The following is a 22,635-nucleotide window of genomic DNA, read 5'->3' as shown; positions in this document are numbered from 1 at the left end:
CCCGTTGCTCTGCCAGGCTTTGCCACCGGGCTGGGCGTGGAGGATTTCGGCAGCAGGACGGGGCTGCTCCTTAAAAGGCAATGTTTAGGCAGCTCCTGCCTTTGGGGGACCCGCTGGCGGGAGCCCACGCAGGCAGGAGTTAAAGGTAGGCTGGCGGGGAGTTCGCTAGCAGCGGGTGCCGACCTGGAGCAGCCGGGTGGGTTTATTGCCTGCCCCCCCCAGCCCCTGCGCGGTGTTTCGCCGCCGGCGCCCGGCGTCGCAGAGCAGCCGCGATAGCGCTGGAGCTGAACTTGATGAACCGTGAGGTTTCGGCCTGACCTTCGTTACTCTTTAAAGTCTGGTATCTGTTCTCGCCCCGGCACTGGGTTTTTCCCCTGGCGTTTAACAAGTGGTTTTGTTCTTCGGAAAGAGACGGTGTGGAAATGGCAGTTTCTTGCTCACCTGAGGTCCTCCCGTGCCTTGCCAAGGCTCTGTGCTCCTCGCCCTCGCGGCAGAGCCAAGCCTGGGCTCTTCATGCCTTCGCCCAGGCCAAGGAACCGGAGGGGCCACGGGATGGAATTGGCCTGATGAGGCAGAGGAGGGTTGGTCGCAAATGTGAAAAGCTGATGTCAGAGAGTTAAATAAGCTGTGAAGACTCCCGAATAGTTCATTTTGGGTAGATGTAAAATATTTCCCTGGATACAGAAGGTATCAGTTCTGCCAACAACCAATTCGGAAAGTAAGATGAGTTTTGGACTGACCGGAACCTTTTTTTTACCAGTCCCATCCTGTCCACAAAACTGAAAAGTGGGATTTTTAAAAAAAATACTGATTTCTTCAAATTCGCACACAAAACCCACTGACACAAAAGCCCACGCAGAAGCCAGCCATCTCCCATCGCCTTTTGGATGCGGCTGCCTTTAGGCGTGCTGTCTGGAGCCTGAGCAAGTGGGTAAACACGCGCGAGCGTGCGCTCCTCCAACCCTAATTTGGGTTTGCGCTGTTATTTCTAACGAGCTGCTGGCTGAAGGGTGGGGAGAGGTAGGTCCATGTGAGTCTTCGAATTTTCCTCCATCGCTTCTTCCTGGCAGGGCAGCCGTTGCTCTTAGAAGGAGTTGGCTGCAGCGCAGGCGATGCTGGGAAGCCGGCAGCTCCATACCTTCCTCCCTTTGTCTCCCCTGTGCTCATGCTGGAGCCATCCTCTCTCCGGTTGGAGATATTTATTGCTGTAAAAGCATGCTGATGGCAGTAAATGTGAGCTGGAGAAGCTGGTTTGCAGCCTGTGCCAGTCGCTGCGTGTTGTCCCTCTTGCTGGTCCTGGGGTGGGACGTGCCTTGGGGTCCCCCACCCGCGTGCGCTCTGCTCAGGCTGGATGCAAGGGGAGCTCAGAGGGAGGACAGCCCGTCCCTGGCGCCCACCGCTGCGGGCAGAGCACCGCCGTCCACCTGCTCCGAGCGAGCCGCGTGTTTGCCATGAAGTTCAGAATGAAGCGACGTGGTGGAAATTATCAGAATGGGGCGGATTGGGTGCCACGAGGGCAAAACTCATCCAAGGCGGGAATCGGTCACACTTGCGCTGGAAGGGGCTGGGGTCAGCTGTGATCGGCTGCGATCCCATCCCTGACACCCCAGGCTGGGGCTTTGCGGCTCTTCAGCCAAGGTGTCACCTCGGGGATAGAGCCCGTGGTGCTGCTGCCCGCCGTGCCCCCCGGAGCTGTGCTCGCTGCCTCCCTTGGCTGAATGTTTCTCGAGTGTGTAGGAGCAAACTGCGAGGATTTGCTTAGTGAGTGTCAGTGAATGGAACACAAAAGGCCTGTCAGGGGGAACTGCTGGGTAATTACTATAATTTACAGCCTACATTTCAATTTTGAGCGTTATTTTTTCAACAATAAGAGAGCAGGAATAATATCCTAACCAGGTGAAGGGAGAGAGCTGGGCTCACCAGGAGCGGCCGCTCCCTGTGCGCTCGCTGCCCTGCGCTGGAGACTCGAGTGTCCCAGTCAGACGGGGGGAAATGGCACCTCTTGGGGAGCAGATGTCCCGGGGGGAGGCTTCCTGTCCCCTCCCAGGGTCAAAGGATGGGGACACAGCGCAAAAAGAGGGTTGTGACGGGAGGGGGACAGCCGGGCAGGTCCATGGTCAGGGCACAGGGCTCGATGCTTTTGCAGCAGGTTGATGCAGTGGTCCAGCGACCGGCTTCTCTGAAGGGGAGACCTGGGCCCTGAGGGTCCCCAGCCAGGGCCAGCGGAGCAGGGAGGTGGCACTAGAGCTGAGCTAGCTCGCGGTCCCGACTCCATACCCACACCTCGGTTGGTGGCACTGCCTCCCTCTGGAGAGATGGCATGATGGGTGTGACGGCTGCTGAGGAGTTTTGCTGCGAGCTCCTTCGTAGCCATGGGGCACATCAGAGACACGCTGGCATCTGGCCACCAAAGGAGAGGTCCATCAGGAGTGTGGCAGCCTGGTTCTGGTGTCACCTTCCCAAGGAAGGGAGAACATCACCCACCGCCACGGTGAGAGCACACCGAGCCGGCCGCCTGCGTGACAGTCCCTCCGGCAATGCCACCGGTGCGTGCAGGGACATGGGCTTGTCCCCTGCGCACCGTCCCCACCACTTTCCTTGGTGTGCTGTCAGGAGCCCGGCACTCACCCAGATCTGCCACCCACTGGCTCCGCGGCCCTGGAGAAGTTACTCACCTTCCTTGTGCCTCAGTTCTCCCATGCGCTGCAAACCGCCCCGAGATCGGCAGGGGAAGGTGACACTGCGATGCTCTAATTCATCTCAGAGTGATGCCGACCATGCTTTCGGGATGCCTCGGATGGTGTCACTGACTCTGTAGTACTGGTCTTTCTCCGGGATGGGGTTACAGACCATTTTGGCTGTGCCATAGCCGAACTGCCTCCATCCCCGCTACCAAGAGAATGTCTGGGTGCGAGAGGGGCTGGAGGTTCGCACCAGGTACCGTCGGGCGTAGGGGAATGAGATCACTTAGGTTTTTGCCTGTAACCTTGATCTGCAAATCCAGATGAGCTCCCATTAAGGGACCCTTTTATGGGCTCCCTCCACCCTCGCCGAGCCCTGGGTGGAGCAGGGTGGCCGTGCTGGAGAGCCTTGGAACGACTCCGGTAAAATACTGCAGCTGCGGAGAGCCGAGGGGTGCGGGGTGATGGCCCTCGCCTGCCAGGCTGCCCCTCCGAGTTTCTCCTCCGTGCTCCGAAATGCCAAGTGCGCAGTACCGTGCTCTCCGGGCTCCTCTTCCTTCCAGCTTCCTCTTGCCGGTACCGGAGCAAAGGCCCCCGTCCACCCATGGTGACTCCGATGTCAAACCTTTCCCCATCCCTCCTCCGCCAGGGCAGCGGCCACAGGGCAGAGGCGTGCCGGAGTGCCAGGGCATCCCGCCGGTGCGGCGCTGGGCTCGCTGGCGCGCACCTCCCCAAAGAAAAGCGCCTTTGATTCAGTTGAGAGCGGAGGAAACTATTAGCCAAGCTTTGTTTTCCTGGATCCCTCCCCCTGCCGCTGACATTCAGAGGAGAGCGAGGGAGACAGAAAGTGAGAGAGGGAGGGCGGGAGCGGGTGCCAAGCGGCCGCACCCCTTGTCAGCTTGGGTCAGCGCCACGTTCGTTATTAATGCTCTGTCTAGAGGTCACATTCAGATGCAACGAGCCCTGGGTCAGCCAGAGGAACAGATTAGAGCTCGCTCGCTGCTCCGCCACATACCGACGGCACCGGCTCCCCGTCCCCGGGCTGGCAGGAGCGGAGCTGCAGCGCGGTCGGCTGCTCCCTCCCCTTCGCCTTTCTCCTGCCTTTTTCTTTTTTTTTTTTTTTTTTAATTATTATTATTTCTTGGCAACGTCGGGCATCTCCTGAAACTGCACAGCCTCCCCGTAGCCCCGAGCTGCTGAGCGAGGAGGTGAGGTAGGGGAGAAAAATACCGGAGGCGCTTCCATCCGCCTGAACAATCGCGGCTGCAGCCGGCTGGAAGGCTCCGGCGAGCGAGCAGGAGGAGCGCGGAGGACACCGTTCGCTCGCCGGCCCCACCGGAGGGAAGAGCGCTGGGGCCGGAGCATGTGTTCCATGTGTTCCCACCAACTTCTGGCATCGGGGTCAGGAGTCTCCTGCCTGTGACCTGGTTTCCAGCCTCGGCACCCGCTCGTTTGCCTCTCTCGGCCGCCCATGGCTCTGAAATCCTCTCGCCCCCAGGATTTAAGGAACCGGCTTTGCTTTCTTCTCTGTCTCCGGCTGCTGCGAGGGAGCGAAAGCAAAATGCGTGGGGAGGGTGTGAGCGGAGCACTCGCAGCGCTTCGCAGCGGGCTGCCGTGCCCGGGGGGGCTTTGAAGAAGTGCCCCAACGCCCGCGTCCTTCCCAGCTCGCCCTCTGCGCGCTCCGGGCGCGCTCCCTGCCCGCCGGACCCGCAGCCGGAGCACGTAAGTCGGGCGCTGGGGGTCCGAAGGATGGGGTTAACCTCAGGGTTGCGTGTTGCTGCGTGCCTGCGGGCACCCCCTGCGTCCCGAGCCCCCGCCCCAAGCCAGCGTGAAGATCTGATAACTCCGTTAGTCATAGTTTCAGTTGCGGTGCCGAGGCGGGCTGGCGTGCCGGGGAGCTCGGGGCAGTGGCTGGGGGCTGCACAGCGCATCGAGCCGGGGGTGCCCGGTGAACCAAGGGCTTACCGGCACGTCCCGGGGCGTCTCGGCTGGTCCCTCCCCGAGCATGCAGATAATTACAGCGTGGGGAAGCAGGTGTTGCTGTTTCGCTCTGGTTTTAATGTAAAGAGCAGGGGGTCCGGGCTCCCTGCCGGGTCCTGCAGGCAGCTTCCTCGGGAGCCCACCGCTGCCGTGGCCACCAGCCTGGCCAGCTGCAGGCTCCTCCGGCAGCGTCCCCGTCCCCCAGCCCCGCGGTGGGCACAGCGAGCCTGGCAGGGGAAAGGGCAGCCGGGAGCTGGCATCGCCGCGGCTGGCAAAGGTCAGGCCATGCTGGGCACCGCTCGCACTGGCAGCCGTCACCCCCCCACACTCCCCGGGCTCTGCCGTGCCGGGTCCCGCTTCCCGCCGCCAGGCAGCATGGCATCTCGCCCACCAAAGCCCCAGGGCTCATGGCTCACCGGTGCCAGTGTTTGCGCTCCAGGGCTTTGCCCGGGGCACAGCAAAGGTCTCTGTCCCCAGCTGTCACACTTGGTGCTGGGCCACCAGCACAGAGATGAGCAAAGGGGGCCGAGCCGCTTGTTTGCTTTGGACGAGCAGCGAAGGGTTGTGACACAGGGGATGGGTTGTGACACAGGGGACTGTCCTGTTTTCCCCTGCAGCCTTCAGCAACTCGAGGAGGGGGAGGACTCCCACCCCAGCTCGTTATCTCCCACAGTTGGTGGCCGGACGTCCTTTTTTTTTTTTTTTTTTTTTTTTTTGATTCATTATTATTTTTAAGAAGTCGCAGCCTGCCAGCGGGGTGACGGCGGTCGTGGGTTTGGCTGCAGCGAGGCTGGGAGTTGCAGAGTTAAAGCTCAAACTTGTTTCTTGGCTTGCCACGGCCTTTTGTGGTGCTCAGCGCTGTGTGATGCCTGCCTCTTACATGCAATTTGATAAGCCCTGGTGCTGGGACGGGGCAGGATACAGGCACCGGCTGGATGTTAACTCCTGCTGTGCTGGGTACTGCCGGTTTCCTCCAGGAGCTGGGAAGCAGGGAGAGGTTTCATCTCTCCTGGGGGATGTGGTGCCAGCTATTCAAGGCAGATGTACCCGCGGCCCCCATGCTGTGCCCTCCCCTTGCACGGGTGCAGGAATCCTGGTGGGAGGTGCCTCCCTTGGACCCCGATTGCTTGTGGCTGCGCTGAGATGAGTCTGTCCCGGGAGGAATTTGTTGTTGGGCTGAAGCAGAGGTTCGACTGTCCCTTCGGTCCAGGCTGGGGCTCGGAGGTGGCACGTGGCAGCAGTGTGGCTGAAGGCTGGCAGCGGGGCCAGGCTGGGGTACAGCTGTCGTGGCTCCCGGGCACAAGCAGGGCTGTCACCAGGAGCCCTAATGTGGGACTCGTCGCGGTCCCAAGCCCTGTGGTGTCTGAGCAGCCAGGGAAGTGTTTGGGGACGGATGATGGAGGTGCCCAGGCAGTGCCTGTTCCCAGGCTCTGTGGCTGTTCCCAGGCTCTGTGGCTGGTGATGTCTGGAAGATGCTCCTAGCAGGTTCATTCCCTGCTGGTTTTCATCTTGAAGTCACCTTTTGTGGCAGTACTGTGCCCCTGGGCTCGTAGTCTCTCTATCCTGCACCCTACACAAGGTGCAAGGGAGGACCTGGGGAGCTGTTGGCTTGAAGGTGGCATCACATGGGCAGGACCAGCTGGAACAGCATGTCCCAGTTCAGCTGGCAGCATCCTGCAGGCTGGTGGCAGCTCTGGCCCCACCAGGCACCACAGGAAGGACCAGCCACACACTAGGAAGGATTGCAGGCTGCGAGGTTTTTATTTCCCAGAAAGTCTGGATCTTCCTCGGACAGGTCACCTCCAGGAGCCTGGGATGGATGGACCAGGGTGCCATTGCACCCTTCTCTGGCCTGTGGTTGTGACCCCCACCTCCAGTTGTGGCACTGGGGGTGCCCAGACACCCCTGCAGAGACCGCAAGGACGCAGGCTGCTGACTCGCTCCTTCCTTCTCCTCCACCCTGCTGGGTTGCCCCAGTGCTGGCAGGAGCCCCATGCTTGGGTGGCACCATCTGGCCAGGATTGCCAGCCCTTGGCGTGATGCCTGACCTGGGAAGCTGCTTTTGCTCATGAGCCTGCAATCAGCACTAATGCCCTGGCACACCTCTTCCCAGCCTGGGATATCACCTGGGCTTCCCTGCTCCTCCTCCCCATCCCTAACAGGACTCTGCACTCCAGCGCCCTGAACTGCCGTCTTACCCCAGTCAAAGTCATCACTGGGGCACAGGAGGGTGGGAAGAACCTTTGCTTTGTGATAGGGACTTGAGAGCTGCTGCCCCAGGTTCTCCTGGGCATGGCAACACCTCCTGCAACCGTCCCAAAGGGAAGGGAGCACCGCTCGCCCTCCTGACGGCCCAGTGGCTGGCCGAGATGTGGCTGTGGGACGTATTTTGTTCCAGAGGCGGTCAGCATAGTGTCTTGTTTCCCCTTGGAAAGAAAAACAGGCTCTCATAGGTCATCCCCTGGCCTAGGAAGCCATTCAGACGGGTGCTAGTGACCATATTGTTCCTGTGGAGTTTGGCTTGCGCGGAGGATGTTTCCCATCCTGCATGGATAATGCTGCCCTTGTGGGAGCGTATCTGGTGTTAAACCCTTCTCCTTTTTCCCTCCTGCGACCATAGGTCTCCTTGAGCATGGGCGGAACTGGTCGGCCATTGCCAGGATGGTGGGCTCCAAGACCGTGTCGCAGTGCAAAAACTTCTACTTCAACTACAAGAAGAGGCAGAACCTGGATGAGATCCTACAGCAGCACAAACTGAAAATGGTGAGAGCCCCGTCTCAGCCCACACCCATAGGTAGTTCCCAGCCAGCGTGCGTGCTTCCCACAGCCAAGGAGGGTCTTTATCATGTCAGAGTGAAAGCTCTGGGGAGCGGGAAGTGGAGCAGGAGAGGGTTTTCTACCCATCTGGCCCCAGGAGGTCTGGAGGAGGGGGAGCTGCTGCGTGGGAGATGCCTGGGTGTCTGGAGCATGGCTGGTACGCGAGGAGATAAGAAGGAGCAGAAGGAGGAGGAGGGTTGTGGTGTGTTGGCCGGGACGCGAGCTCAGTCCCGGCTCTGCAAATACTTTGATGCCGGCGAGGTTGTTCTGTTCCACCCCAGGAGCGGAGAGCCCGTCGGGGCACCACAGCTTTGTGCCTTGCAGGTACCGCAGTTACCTGGTAAAGTGTCGGTTTGCCCCAAAGAAATTCAGGGGTTTAGGACAACGTGAGGAAAGGCTGGTCCTGACACGGATGTTGGTTGTCCTCAGGGCTGCGAGCAGACGCGTACATCCCTCCGTGCCTCGCTTTCCCCGTCAGAAGGGGCTAACACTGATGCTTTTCTGGCATGCGGTGCAGGGTGTGAATGAAGTGGGGTTTGTTTGGTGTTCTGGAGATAGGACGGACTGCTAAGAGCAACTAAGGATTATAATTATTTCATTTGTAGAGTATCCTGGGGTTCCCAGTTTCTGGCTAATAGAATTCACATGGCTAAACCCCCAAGGGGTGCTTTGAAAATGCAAAGGACAATGTTCAATGCAGGAATCTCTCCAAGCAAGCTATTACAGAAAGAGTAAAAAGAAAGACAGGAAAACATTCAGTGACTCACCCAGGAATTTAATATCCTAGTCAGTCTATAGGAATGAGAGAAAGAGAAGACATCGGCGATTCTTTTTTATTAATTCTCTACGCACAGAGACACTCCTGTGTTCCTATGTTTCACTGAATTGTTTTTAGAAACAAAGCAAACAAACTATATAAAAGACCCCAAAACAGATATAAAGACTGGAATGAAATGTGCATCAAGCCCTCCGAATATAAAACGTTACATTATAAAGATATCATTGTTCATTACTGGGGAGCATCTGAAATAAGATCATACAGCTTAGCTGGCAGTGGAGCCGTTGTGTATTAATTTACTCTGCTTCCTAATGTTTCAGAAATTATATCACGGAAGTGTTTTTCTGCAGAACCACATTTTTCCCTGCATCCGTCCCTCCAAGGCAGCCGCTAGACTTCTCCAGTCTAATTGTTCACTCTCACTTGCAGTTTATATCAGCATCATCATTTTATTTTTTGAGCATTGGAGGCTATGGGATTCGGTTGTGGAGAAGAACAATGAACGTTCAGCTGTTATTTATTGTGCTCTATTGTTTTGTGGCAACAGCAGATGCCAGAAAGCTGAACAAAATCAAAGAACAACTGAGATTAAATTGCCATAGACCTTCCTTCCTGACTCCTAAATATATTCACGAGCAAACCGAGCCTCCAAATCTCATCCTATACCCAGTAGTCAGCCATGACCTCTGCGGAGGAAGCACGTGGTGAGGCAGCGTGGCATCGCCTAGTTTTGCCGTGACATCCCCAATTTATTCCCTGACCTCGCCACCAACAGCTATTGCTGCTGATGTGCGGGGAAACACAGTGGCTCTGCTTTTCTTCCTCTTGCTTAATGAGAGTAAACTTAATTAGCAGATCTCATTCGTTTCCCAAATGGGGCTCATTAATATTGTAGCCTCCTCTTCCAGGTGGGTGTGACACTGGGTTGCAGCAGCGGCAGGTCATGGGTGGGCAGCAGTGACCGCTGTGGGACGGGAAGCAGAGACTGGCAAGGTCCTTTTGTCCCCAGAACATGGCACAGCACAGTGCAAAGCAGGAGATCCCCATTCCCCACAATAGGACAGTGCTGGGTGGGATGAGCCCGGGCATTTCAGCAGCTCCTTGTCCCCTTGCATGCTGAACCTTGGCTAGCCAGAGCCCGAGGAGCTCTGGGGACAGGGGGACCCTCCCTCAGAGCATCCAGGGAGCACCCAGCGTTAGGAAGGAGAAAGGTCTGGGTTGCAACAGGTGAAGATGTCTGGCATGGTGATGCTCCTTTTCCACCTCTCCAAAGCCCGCATGGTCCATACGCTCCCACGTGCTGCATTTGGAGTTTTAATTTGAAGACCCATCCTTTTACCGGAGAGGTTCACCCCTGGGGAAAGAGCACACAGGGGCCGGGGAGCTGCAGGTGGGCTGTGTCAGCACGCAGAGCCCCGTTCCCCCTCTCCCAGAGCTGCTCAGTGCTCGCGAGAGCCTTCTGCAAGCCCACTGCGGCCCCGGCTCCGATGGGGCTGGATGCCAGAGATCCTCACTCTCCTCCCTCTGCAAGCACCCCCCTGGATCCGGGTGTCCGTGCCAGCCGGCTGCACCGCGGGACAGGGAGCCTGTTACCACTGGGGCAGGGTCAGGCCACCTTGAGGCTTCGCTTTATCTGCCCGGCTGTGTTTGGTTTCACTGCCGAGCGGCTCGGATGTGTCCCAGGCATCAGCGTCACTTAGCCTTGACCTTCTGCGCACTGCGCTCTCTAATCTCGGCATTTAAAGAAAGCAGGGCATTGGGATACACGGCGTCCTCAGAGCCGCTCTTTTTGTTAGCGGTTGGAGATTAGGCTCTATCTTCACCAGGACCTCTTTGCAGTGTCACATTGGTCTATTGACTGCTGGGGCTTTTTTTTGGCTTGTGCAACGAAGATGGGCGAGTTATCTCCTGAGCTGATGCTGGTCCTGCTTGGAGAACCAATCTTTTGAACCCCTCCAAGCAACATCTCTGCAATTCCTTGGTTTTTTTGGGTGGTGCTGGCTTTGCACGGCAAAGCTGCTTCAGGAAGACAGCCTGGTGGCCTCTTCTTCTAGAAGGTGAACACGTCTGCCTTGCCTTGGTATAGAACCTTGGTCTTGGGATGGGGAACTGGGACCCTCCTCACTGTGGGATCTCCTCTCTGCCCCTTCCTGTTGCTGCTGGCTGCTCCTGTGGCAGAGCACGGGACTCACTCTGTGGTTAGACTTAGTCCTGGTGCCGTCTCAAATATGCATCACTACATCACACCACTGTGGGACTGCCTGGTCCTGCTTGTAGGACAGGCTGATGCTGATGGGAGGTACCCATAATGATGGCTCCGTGTCATGGCTCACTACCACATGGTAGCCTGGTTTGGAAGCTGTTTTGGCTGTTCCTGCCACGTCAGGTGGTGAGTGCAAGGAGAAGCTGGAGAGATGTTGTACTCGAGGCTGGTGGCATCTCCCTCTCCTCCTCCAGGACAGATGGTGCAGGTGAACTTGAGTGGTGGGATGCAACGCCCAGTGCCGGGGATGGCAAGAGGGGAAGAGCTGCCCATCCCTGCCAGGCTGGGAGTCAGCGTGATGGGGCTGGCTGGGGACCAGGTGCCCGGGAGGACAGCATGGAGGAGCAGAAGTGGAGTGACCCCTCGTGCAGGGTTTGGTGTCCTAGCTGCACAGAGCGTGTCTCCGCAGTGGTTTTGGCGAGGCAGACCACTCAAGTGGCACCAAGTCCTGGATGTTCCTGCAAAAATCCCTGGTGGCGGATAGAAAGCGGGGACCCTCTGGGCTGGTATAGCACAAAATGAGCATCAGAGTGCCCATAGGAAATGGCCCTGTCACCTTCCTGTGGCCTCGCTGGTAAACGCTTGGATTAAGAGAATGTTGTGACAGTGGGGAACACTTGGTCCCAGGCATGGCTCACAGAGACTCTTCCATGTCCTGCAGTCGTGGTTAGGATCCCGTGTCAGATGTGGGCCCTGTGCCCGCTTACAGAGGCAGAGCGGGAAGGGACCCCGTTCCTGGGCAGGGTGCCGGGAGCAAGACTGCGTGAGGGGACCAGAGCTGTTGGCTTTATAAGAGGTGAGGTGGTGGCCGGAACGTATCTCTAGACGTAGCCAGGATCTGCTGCCTGGATTTCACGTCATCTTCCCTAAATACCAGCAGTGTGGTCTGCCGTGAGAGGGACCCATGGTGCCCCCGGCATCTCACTGCTCCGCTCTGCCGGAGCCCGGGCTGTGGCCAAGTAGGATGCTGAGGCAGAGGCTGGTTCCCGGCTAATTCCCCAGCGAGGAGCCTGCTCCTGCCCGCGGCTGAGTCACGGACCCGTGAGTAAGAGGCAGAGAAGTCTTTGCCATAGTAACGTCGGCGCTTTGTCACCGCATTAGCGTGATGGGGAACTGCTGCTTCAGACAGAAACGTGCGGTTGCTGAATCGCTGCCGTGGCAGAGGCGCGAGCGCTGGCGGTGCCGGGGCATCACCGCTGCTGCCGGCCAGGGCCAGGGCACCGCAGAGCCCTGCCTTCCTCCTGCCGCCTCCCCACGCCTTCACACAGCCCTTTCTCAAGTGCCTTTTTTTCCCCTCTCTTCTGCCCAGTTTGATAAAAATAGATTTTGAGCAAGCAGCGTTTCCAAGCAGAAGGCAGTTGTATTTGTTTGTTTTATCTGGAAGTTTTTTAAAGGATTGAAAAATTGCGGGGGGGAAGGGGGGGGATCAGCTCTTCCCAGCACAAAGATCCAGCAGCAAAGTTAACGTTTCCACCACGGCTTTATCTCTTCATCCATGTAAATAAACGTCCTACACACGTCATTCATGTGGGGTTTGCAGGGAGAGCCGGAGATGATGGGCCTGTTCCTACTGGTAATATTTACTCAAGCAACAAGAGCAGGAAACGATAGCAAAGCCGAGACTTTCCCTTTGGGCCGGCGGGAGGGAACAGCTCTCTGTGCCCTCGTGGCTGCAGCACGTGCCCCGGCAAGCAGGGACAGGGCTGTCCCAGGGCAGGATGGGCTACCAGGTAGCTCACCTTCGGGATGCTGTGCCACCCGGAGTGTCCCCACTGGCGACAGCCGCCCCGGCATGGGAGTCAAAGTCCTTTGGCAGCCCCTGCCGTAGGCGACATGAAAGCTGGTGCGCAAAAATATTGGCTGGGCCGTATCTGGCGCATCAGCTTCGTTATTTGCAGACAAGCGTCAGGCTGCGGCCATGCATGTTTTCGTAGGTGGAGGTAGTCCCTGGAAATGTGCAGGATGAATGTGTGCACATGCGTAACGTGGGACCACCAGGATCTTGCCAGCCTGGCACTGGTCACTTCTGCACTGGTGTCCTTGTCCGTGTGTCCATGCGTCAGTGCCACCCCTCCCTTGGAGGCGTGCTGCTGCCTGGGGCTGGAGCTCCGCATGGAGCTGGGCTGGCCATTGTAGGACAGTCAGTTTTTGGCCAGGTGGGACCATGCTGCCAGGCTTTCGGCAGGCGAGTCTGGTCCTGAGGACTGATTTTCGGAGGGTTTACCCGGTGGGACCGTGATGGTGTTAGCATCCCTCTCGGCCCTTTGAGCAAGACGGTGCTGTCTGCTCCCCATCCCTCTGGTCTCTCCTTCTCACCATTGTTTGCCTCTTCCCCAGGAGAAAGAAAGGAACGCCAAGAGGAAGAAGAAAAAAGGCACCGCCGTTCAAAACGAAGAAGCTGCCTTCCCTCCTGCAGCCGAGGACGAGGAGATGGAGGTGTCGGGGACGAGCGGCAACGAGGAGGAGATGGCCGAGGAGGCGGAAGGTGAAGCGGGTGGGGGGCTGTGGCGAGGGGGACACACTCGGCTCTCCTGGCTTTGCTGCCAGTACCAGGAGATGCTGGCAGGGGCTTGCGTCTGTCACCCCAAAGCCACACTGAGGTGACGGCATCCCGCAGCACAAGGTGCTGGTGGCTTTTTGGATGCCTCTGGATTTCACTCTGGCGAGGAGTGTCCTGGATCGCTGCCCTCCTCCCGTGTCTGTCTGGAGGGATGTTTATTTTGGGAAGGTCGTGTGATGCGGGAGCTCTGTTACTGGCAGCCTCCGCTGTGACTGCCAGCTGCCCACGGGGGTCCCAGGGGGCACGGGGAGGCTTACGGCAGCCTCCGTGGCCCAGGGGCACAGCAGCCCCCGCATCAAGGCTGCATGTAAAGGAACTTGGATTGGTCCCAGCAGCTTCTTCTCTCCCTGGAGGAGAGCAAGCCCTTTGGTTCCCAGTTTCCATCAGCTCACACTCCCCACGGCACCCAGCTCACCGGGGCCTGGCACGCTTGTGTGCTCTTGTAAACTGCGTTTCATGGTGTTTTCCCCCAAAGGGGGGTCCCTGTGTGTTCGGTAGGATTAAATAGCCACCCCTGTGAACTCTTGAGGAGCTTCGCATGGGCTCAAGGAGGGATAACCCACTAAGGTTTGTACATGCCCATCCCTGTCTCGTCAGGGCATCGCTGCCAGTGCTGCCCCAGGCGGTGGAGCCCGCGCTGCCAGCAAAGGCAGGGGAAGCCGTGGTCTCCCACCAGCGAGGCTGGGGTACCTTGTCGGGTCTTTTCCTCCTCCTTTCCCTTTTAAGGCAGCGTTTTCCTCCCTCCCAGCCATACCAAAGAAAGGAAACAACTTGAAAGTGACAATTTTCAGCTATTTATCGCTTAGAAAGCACGGCAGCGAGTTTGGAGAAAATGTGCATAATTTTCCAACAATAGCCCCATTTGACTTTTGTCAAAGTAATTTAATAACTTTACCGTTAGTGCTGGCACCACGCTGGTTCCTGGCCTTAGCACCCAGGCTAATGGGACTCGAAATGGGAGATCTTTTCAAATCATCATCGCGAGTGACTCATTAAAGGCAGATTCCAGGTAAATCTTTGTGCGAGGTGATACGTGACTCAGGGGCGCAAAGTAAAAGGTAGTTATTGCTCTTTGTAAGAGTGCCTGAGAGGAAACAATGTATTTTTGAGATTAGAGACGGATCTCTTGACGTGCTCCTGAGCCTTACGCTCCAAGCCTCGTCTCTTGTTCTGCTGCCGGGGTGGGCTATGGAGCTGAAGAAAGGCATAAGACGAGCGTGGCACGTTTTTGTGCCAAGGAAGGATGGATGTGCTCCAGCGTACGGCTCTTGGGACACAGTTCCTCCGTGCTGCTCATCTTGCCGGCGTTTGAAAGCTGTCCATGCTGCTGTGGAAAGAGAGAAGTCAAGGGATGCCCAGGAGGAAGCCTTCGGGCATGAGCATGGAGCTGTGTCCGTCAGGGATGTGCTGAGGTGGGACCATGGAAGTCTTCTGGTGCTCCTGGCCCTGGACGTGTTTGTCTGTTCAAGGCCTGGAGGGAGCGATCCTCTCCCCAGCCATAGAAACAATCTCTCGGCAGCACCTTCATCTGCAGCGGTGCCTGGACACTTGTGCTTCCAGCTCACTGCAAGCTGTTGGTGGCAGATCTGAGAATGATCCTTTCCATGTAATAATTAACCTGTCCCGCAGCGCTGCCAGCGCTTTGCTTTCACCGACCCTGACCTCCTTTCTTCTGCCACTGGTGGCTTAAATAACAACAAACACGCAGGGTTTTTTGGGATGGTTCCCAGCTGCCCCGGGGGTGGCAGAGCCAGGGACACGGGCGACGTAAGTCAGCGAGCAGGGTGCCAGCGAGGTGCCTGGCCCTGGGGGAGCAGAGCTGATCCAGAGCCATGGGTGAGAGGATGAGGAGGGAGCAGGTCCTATCCTGCGGACCCAGCCGGCAGCCAGGGTTTTCCCTTAAAATTCACCTTCCCAGTCGCTTGGTCTCCAGGCATTTGGGTGTGCGGTTTTGCCTTTGGGTGGGGGTTAACAACAGTTGTCGTGCTGGGCAAGCAGGGTCCCCCAGAGCATCCTTTTGCTTAGTAGGCTCTGGATCCGGGGATCCCGGCGCAGCTCTCCCAGCCCCGGGATCATCTCCCCCTCGGAGGAACGAGGGCGTTCTCCTCCCATGGGAGGGGGCGGAGGCAGCGATATGGGAAGCGAGAATCTCAGGCTGATACTTATTTTTATTTCTTCCCTTTTCTCAGCTGCAGTAAATAACAGCTCCGACACTGAGAGCATTCCCTCGCCGAGGCCTGAAGCCAAAGAAGGAGGCGAAACCGGGGCCAAGGCACCACCCGGGCCAGGAGGTGACTCCGGCGCAGAACCGGCAGTCAAGTTGGAAGAGGCTCCAACACCCCCCGACGCTCCCACCGCTCCCCCCGTCAACCCCGCTCCTGCTGCCAGCCCTCCGCCGGAGGCAGCTCCCGAGCCGCCCAGCAACGAGGAGAAGGTGCAGGAGGACCTGGTGGTGGACGTGGTGAAAACGGAGGAGCCGGAGGAGAAGGTGAGCGAAGAGCCCTGCAAGAGTGAGGTGAAGAAGGAGGAGAGTGAAGACAGCCAGGAGAAGGACAAGGGGAATGACAAGAAGGCGGAAAGCGGCGTCAGCGGCGGAGGGACAGCGGGGACGGAGGGGACGCCCAAGGCTGAGAAGAAGGAGAGTCATAAAGGCAGTAAAGGCCCCGGGGTGAACCCCGACAGCGACTCCAGCGCGACCTGCAGCGCAGATGAGATGGATGAGCAGGATGCAGTGGACAAGAGCAGGTAGGAGTGGGGAGCGAGGTGGGCAAATACACGGCTCGAGGGCCAGATGAGCTTCTCCGTTGTGTGCCACGGTGCCCACGTGTGCTCTTTCTTGGGAATATCACCACTCAGGTATTCCCTGAGGCAAAGGGACGTGCCCGGTTGTGTCCCCATGTGGCTGTGACCCTTTGGCCACCGCTTGCAGAGGGGCCATGACACAGCGGGCAGTGCCATGTCCCAATGTACGGGTGCTACTGGGCAATGACCATGGGCAGGTGTTGGGTGCAGAGCCGCTGCGTCTGCTGGCTGCAGCCCATCTGGGTGATGCAATGGAGCAGGACGTGCCCTTGGGGACAGCGGAGCTGTGCAGAGGCACGGGCTGGTTTGCCAGCGTCTGGGGTTGGGAGTGGTTTCTGTCCGAGCTGGTGCTGGCAGGAGAGAACTCACTTCAGGGACACGTTCCCAGTGCTGAGTTGCTCCTCGGCAAAGATGCTGCTCGCATCGATAGGGGTAAATTATCTGTCCTGGCTGTAAAGGGAGGAGAATGGTGTGAGCTTTCCTGCGGTATCACCACCAGGTCTTCACCTGAGCTGCTGCAGTCCTGAGCCCTTCACCTGGCCAAAGGCACCTCTGACCCTTTACGGGTGGCTCTTGGGACAGGGAGGGGAAATGCGAGACTCTTTGGAGGAGAAACGTCCTGCTTCCTTTCCAGCTCTTCTCACAGAGCCCTCCCCACCCAAGAGCCTCACAAATGGGTCAGGGTTTTCTGGTTTTTAAAGAATATGTATGAATACATGCGTCTTTGTAGCACTGATTTCTGTAGTGGCTCCTGCTTCCATCCACGCTGGCTCCTGGGTCAGGAGGCACCTCTGAGTCTGCCTTGCCATTGCACATAGGGATGGCGGTCCCTCCGCTGCTTCCCGCATTGGAGCTGGGCTGATGAGAGGATGGCATCCCACGGCCAGCACCCTGCATAAAACACCCCACATGCCTCCCGTGGGCTTGCAGGGGGCAGTTTGGCAACAGAACGGGTGCTGCCAGGCCAGGCGGGCTGTGCACCGCGCTGTGGATGGGGCTATTTAAAAAAAAAAAGCAGGATGAGGCGGTGGGGAGCCATCGCGCATCTCCACCACCCCTAGCGGCCTCCACACTTTCCCTGTGATGGATGCTGGAGCCAGTGGGTGAGTGCTACTCGTGTGGGAGCATCCTCAGCGCTGGCCGGCCGCGCCGGGGGAGCAGCCCCTCTCGCTGCCGAGCAGCTGGAAGCAGCGCTGACGATGCTGAGGGGTGGTGCGGATGCTGCTGGCCCCGGCCCCATGGTGGGGCTGAGGCCTCTTGGCTGCTGTGCTCCTCTCCAGCAGTGGCCAGAGTCCAGCACCACCCCTCCCCACCCTCTCCTCCTTCCCAGATGGGAGAAAACCTCCCAGCAAGGGAGAGTGAGGCCAGCGGGGCTGCGCTCCTCGAGTTTAACATTAACCCAACTGAAAACAGGACGGCAGCGGCTTGTACCGACTTCCCAGTAGTGAAGGAGCAAGTCGTCTTGGGAACAACTTTTTCATCCCCATCTCCTTGCTGAGTCAGTGCCTATCTTGCTTGTCAAACAGTTACCAGCTTCCAGGAATATTAAACATTAAACAGGCGTCCCGCAGCTCTCGGACCACTCCTCTTACCCGGTGCGGTGGTGAAGCGCGGGTGATAGCAGAGCCTGCTGGCACAGAAAAGCTGCAGCTGATGCCGGCGCCTGGTGCTTCCCAGCCTGGGAACCCCGGGAGCACCCACGGGGTCAGCCTGCAGCCAGATCAGAAGTTTCGGCACCATCGTGCTCCCAGCAGGGACTCTGTGCCCTTCCCCGGTGTAGCTTTGCTACTTTGCATTTCCCAGCGGCCGAGGGCTGCTGGCTCGCAGGCAGGTACCGCAGCCCCGCTGCTGCAGCGTGACTTGCGATGAGCAGGACGAGGCAGCTGAGATGCCGCGTGAGCCGCCCCGTCACCGCATCACCCGATGCTCGCCCGCCCACCCAGCGCCGGCGGGGCGTGGGTGCTCTTCCCTGCACTTGTAAAAGCACCGAGCTGTCTGCAGCATCTCCCAGAAGGGGACGGAGGGTGGCTGGGGTGTCCCCGCGGTGAGAGGGAAGGGATGCAGGGTTGGCGTGAGATGTAGGGGCAGCTTTTCTCGGGTCCTCCTGTGGTTCGCACTAGCAAAGACAAGTCCGGGCTAAGGAGTCACAGCCTTAACTCATCAAAGCTGAGTCCTAGCGCTGCCAGGACTGCGGTTCAGTGGGAGGTCACGCCAGACAGGAACACACAAGGGAGGCCATGCACAGTCACCCGCTGCAGACCTGCAGCGCGGAGAGGAGATGTCTGCCCGTAAGCATTGCACCGAGCCACCCCTGGCTGCACGTCCCGGTCACCGGCTCAGCCGTAGGTGTGAGGGCTGTGCCGGGCCAGCTCCATGTTGGTGCCGTGGCCCTGGCTTGTGGGAGCCCATTGGGGAAGTCTGGTAGCCATCACCTTTGCACAAGCACTGCGTGTGCAAGGAGTTGCGTTTGGCTGGGTTACGTATCAGTGCCTTGGCTCATCTGGCAATGAAACTGGTCCTTGTCTTCATGGCAGGAGTCTGGGGAACGCAGTGTCCTGGTCACCCCCAAAGCTTCATGCCTGGGAGGGGACATTTCCACATTGCCGAGGCTCATATGTGTGTGTATCGACCCCTTCCTGCTCAAATCCTTTTCCATCCCTCCCAACACCATCACCCATGTTTAGGGACTGGGGGTTGGGTTTGGGAGGCCCCAGTTTAGCAGCGGGTGGAGAGGAGATGCTGAGGGTTGTTCAACTGGTGCCTTCCAGAGCACAGCACCCAGCAGACAGGCCTGTGGCCGGTGCAAGATCTGCTGGGAGATTACTGCATAAATTATGCAATTTGCATATTGATGTATTTAATGCTGACTCTGGCTTCCTAAGTGTCAGGATCCTGGAGGGTTTTAGGAAACCTGAGGATCTTAAGTGTGCTTAAAGGGACCTTAAGGGTACTCAAATGCATCCCTGCATGTGCCGCAAGTGCGTGGGGTAGCTGCTGGGGCGGGTGCTCTGCCAGGGCTGGCAGGACCCCACTTGCTGATCAAGCTGGACCCGTCTCAGGCCCGGGGTGACACATTACTGGCCTGGAAGCACTGGCGTCAGGTGAAGTGGCAGGAGAGAAGCTCTTTGCTGGCACCAGGAGCCAACGTGGTGCTGGCAACCTGCACTGGCTGCCCTGCCTCCTGGATGATGCTTGCCCAGAAGAAAATTGCCCTCTTTGAAAAATAGTGGGGAAAAAAAAATAAAATAAAATTGGCTGCTTCTGGGCAAAATCAGAGGCCAAAGTGCTGGGGGAGTTGGGCCAGGGCTGCAGAGCATGCTGTGAACTCGGTCCTTGCCCAGCTCGGCAGCCCCAGAAGAGCAGTACTGCAGCTCAGCATGGCCTGAAGGTCTCCGGAGCAAGTGCTGGGTGTCCTTGTCCCCAGCCATGTGTCTCAGCAGTCCTTGCCGTATTGCACCCTGGCGGGAGCCCCACATCCCCCACAGCATGGCTTCACAACACCCATGTGGTCCCATGGGCAGACATCATTGAGGTTATTTGGGGAACAGCTCCGATTTGCTGCCCTTCGCCTGATCTCCCCTGGGTGCCGAACGGGAGCACCCTGGTCCCAAGCCGGAGGTGGGTCCCCTTCCCCTCCAATGCCAGGCACGGCGCGGAGCGAGGGCTGGGGCAGTCCCAGCACCGTTGATGAGTGTATTCCCTGCACGTGGCCCCGCCACGCTTGTTTATTCATCCAAGGGTGAGCATGGAATGACCTTGAAATTTATAGGCTGAAAAGAGCAGTGAAATAACAGCTAAAATAAACAAATCAAGCTGTAAAGCTTGAAAACTATGAACTGGCTTCAACAAATTGGAGTCGGGAGGGAGAGAAAGCAGAGATGGCCTGGAGAGACGTGGTCCCCGGGGTCTCAGCACAAGCTCAGGAGCTGGACACGCTGAGGGTTTGACCCATGGGCTTCACACACCTCCATCCCCATCCCATTTTGGTGGCACCATGGAGATGCCCACCTCGCACTGTGTGCATAGGGGCTCGGTGCGGCCATCTGAGTGTCTAGCAGGCAAGTCAAACAGCCAAGGGGAAGAGCAAATGGAGAGGGTGCAGGGCTGCACAGCCGCTGGGCTGAACACCAAATCCCATCCAAATCCAGCCTCTCCTCTTTCAAGTGATCCGAGCGCTCCAGCTCAGTGCACGTGATTCCTTGCCCAGGCTTTAGCACCTTGATAAATAGAGTCCTTGAAGAGGAGAATGAGGCCAATCTGGAGTGCCAGGCGAGCGCCACGTGTGAGCTCCGAAGAGTGATGTGATGCCCAAATGAAATCTGAACTGGTCACCCTGCTCTGTAACTCCCGGCTCTGGCTCTGGGCTCCAGTTCTCCCTCGGGTTTATTCTGGACAACAGCAGGTGTGCTAGAAATAGTTAGCGTAGGGGATGAGGAAAGAGGGCACGAGAGCTTGTTGAGCTGGACATAATGGTCTTGTTTGAGCACAGAGCCCCACAAGGGTTGTCTTCTCTGACAAGCAGGATTTGAATCCCATCCTGCTCTTCACCACCCTTCAGCCTCATCCTGTGGCAAAGTTGCCCCAGTTGCTAGCTGGGCATTGCTGGGCCGGGTTGCATTCCTCTCTGCGCCTGCCCTCCTAGACCAAAATGACCTGGGGACACCTTCAGCCCACCAAGGTCAAGGTTGAGACACCTCCCCAGTGGCTGCAGGTCCCCCATGCTTTGGGCAACGCGGCAGATTTTCCTGCTGAGCAGCCTCCTGTCAGACAAGCATCCTCATGGTGGATGCTGAGATCTTTGCTATCTAAACAGGTTTGGGGCCAGGGCAGCAGCTTGCAGGGCTGGAAGCCCAAGCACATGATGTTTTCAAGAGCCTCGAGTCCCGTCAGCAAGTCCAGCGTGCTCCTCTCTGATGACGAGGATGTCCTCTAGGCTTGTCAGCGTGTAGGGTGTGGGGGAACAATGGGATGTGGAGCTTGTCCGTAGACTTGCCTGGTTGACATGCGTGTTTTGTGTCCAGGTTGCTGTCCCCCCGGCCCAGCCTGCTTAATGCCACCAGCGACGCCAGGCTGAACTCCTCGCCGCAGAAGCCGCTGGACCTGAAGCAGCTGAAGCAGCGTGCTGCTGCCATCCCTCCCATCGTGAGTACCCTGCCGGAGAGGGACAAGACTGGGAGCGCGGCAGTCATGTGTGCCTTACGCACGCTCTTCCATCAGGCTGCGTCCCCTGCGTGGCACGTGTGTCAGGGTTGCAAGGACGTGCTTGGCCCTGCGGATGGCCAAGCTCGTGGTCTGTAGAGAGCTGGGCCTGGGCGGTGCGAGGTCTCCAGCAGGTGAGGTGCTCTCTGTGTGCAGCGTGTCCCCAGCTGCAGGAGCGACTCTGCCAGCAATGTTTGGATGTCCCTTGAGCTCTTTTATCAGAAAGTAGTGGGAGGTCTGGACAGAAAAAGCTTCTTGTTGCCACATGACTGCTGCTCCCCATTGCTTTAAAAAGCAAGCGTGCACCTTCTCAGCCTTGTGCCTCTCTTCATCTTATGAGTTGGTTCTTACCACGTAAGAAGCATTCGTGCTCTTCCTCATCCAGAAGCTCTGGTCCCCCTTTTTGTCTGCCCAATAGCTGTGTACTGAAAGAACATGTATTCTCCAAGGCTGATGGTTCCTCCTAGTGCGGTGGCTTGGGCTGTGACAAAAAGCACCCTGATATCACTAGGCTCAGCACCAGAGGAGCAGCAGTGCAGGGTGGGCAGGGAGGAAATCCCTGCTTTTGGGGTTTGGGACCCAAAACTCAGGGGACTCAGGAAAGACCTGTTCCTGATGCTTTTCCAGCTTTCCATGTTAAAGCTTAAGATGTGGCTGCCATAATGTAACTTCTGGTAAAAGCTACAAGCACATAACTATAGATTAGAGGTTTTAAAAGTCCGAGGCTCTCCTGTAGTGTCACCAGCGTGAAAGTGATATTCTTTGTTGTGGACTTCTTCAGTCTCCTCCGGCTGGTGAGCTGTGGCGCCCTGTTTGGGATGGTAAGACTTGCAGTGATGGTGTGGGGCAGGTGCTTCTCATTGCATCTTGATGTCTCCAAGACTGTCATGGATGTCAACAGCACATGGCGAGTGTCACCAATTCTTAATGCTTTGCAGATTTCCGAAGGTTTCTCGGAGGGGATATTGCAGAGTGGAAGTGTGAAGCCTCAGGTGCCTCCCCATGCCTTGGCCCTCTACCAGCAGCAGATCACAAAAGCCCACGAGTCTGCCCGCGAGGACATGCCCCCGAGCAAGCTATTGCAGGCCCAGCAACAGCAGGCTGAGAAGGAGCAGCAGCAGCCGAGCGGCAGTCCCAGGGGAAAGAGCCGGAGCCCCGCTGTTGGTGACAAGGAAGGTAGGGGTGTGCACGTGGTGGTGCATGTTTATCCGCAGAGAAATGCCCGGTGTGTGCAGCTGTACGCAGCCGGCAGCTTTCTTCCTCTTAGGTGGAAGCTTTGCTTCAACCCTTGAAAGCTCTTTAATAGCATCTTGAAGCAGGACCAGAGAGGCATGGCTAATTTCCCATGTTCATTAGACAGTACATCATGTCTCATTGAGCCTACAGCAAACACCGGGCCAGTGTCGAACGCTGAGGAGGTGAAGATTGCCTTTATTAGCGTCTCTGCCATTCACTTGAGAGCAAAGGGGCCTGGAGGCATGCCAGGGCTCCGGGTACAATGGCTCTTTTCTACCTTGCTGGCTTTCTATAAAGAATGCTTTTAATGCTCAGCGGG

The 22,635-nt window shown here is 57.7% G+C and overlaps 1 protein-coding gene across 14 annotated transcripts in view; it reads left to right on the top strand.

Annotated features, from left to right (window-relative positions):
* NCOR2 (nuclear receptor corepressor 2) overlaps positions 1–22,635 on the top strand; it is a 253,537-nt gene that overhangs the window by 195,741 nt on the left and 35,161 nt on the right. For all 14 annotated transcript variants that reach the window (XM_054220104.1, XM_054220103.1, XM_054220095.1 and 11 more), the window contains 5 exons: positions 7,282–7,424; positions 12,857–13,004; positions 15,269–15,824; positions 20,903–21,023; positions 22,019–22,256. In XM_054220104.1, coding sequence (XP_054076079.1) covers positions 7,282–7,424; positions 12,857–13,004; positions 15,269–15,824; positions 20,903–21,023; positions 22,019–22,256 — 1,206 coding nt within the window. The remainder of the gene's footprint in view (positions 1–7,281; positions 7,425–12,856; positions 13,005–15,268; positions 15,825–20,902; positions 21,024–22,018; positions 22,257–22,635) is intronic.

The sequence above is a fragment of the Rissa tridactyla genome, chromosome 13 (genome assembly GCF_028500815.1).
Source record: "Rissa tridactyla isolate bRisTri1 chromosome 13, bRisTri1.patW.cur.20221130, whole genome shotgun sequence".
In the NCBI taxonomy this organism is placed as follows: Eukaryota; Metazoa; Chordata; class Aves; order Charadriiformes; family Laridae; genus Rissa; species Rissa tridactyla.
This window is presented reverse-complemented; position numbering and strand designations above follow the sequence as displayed.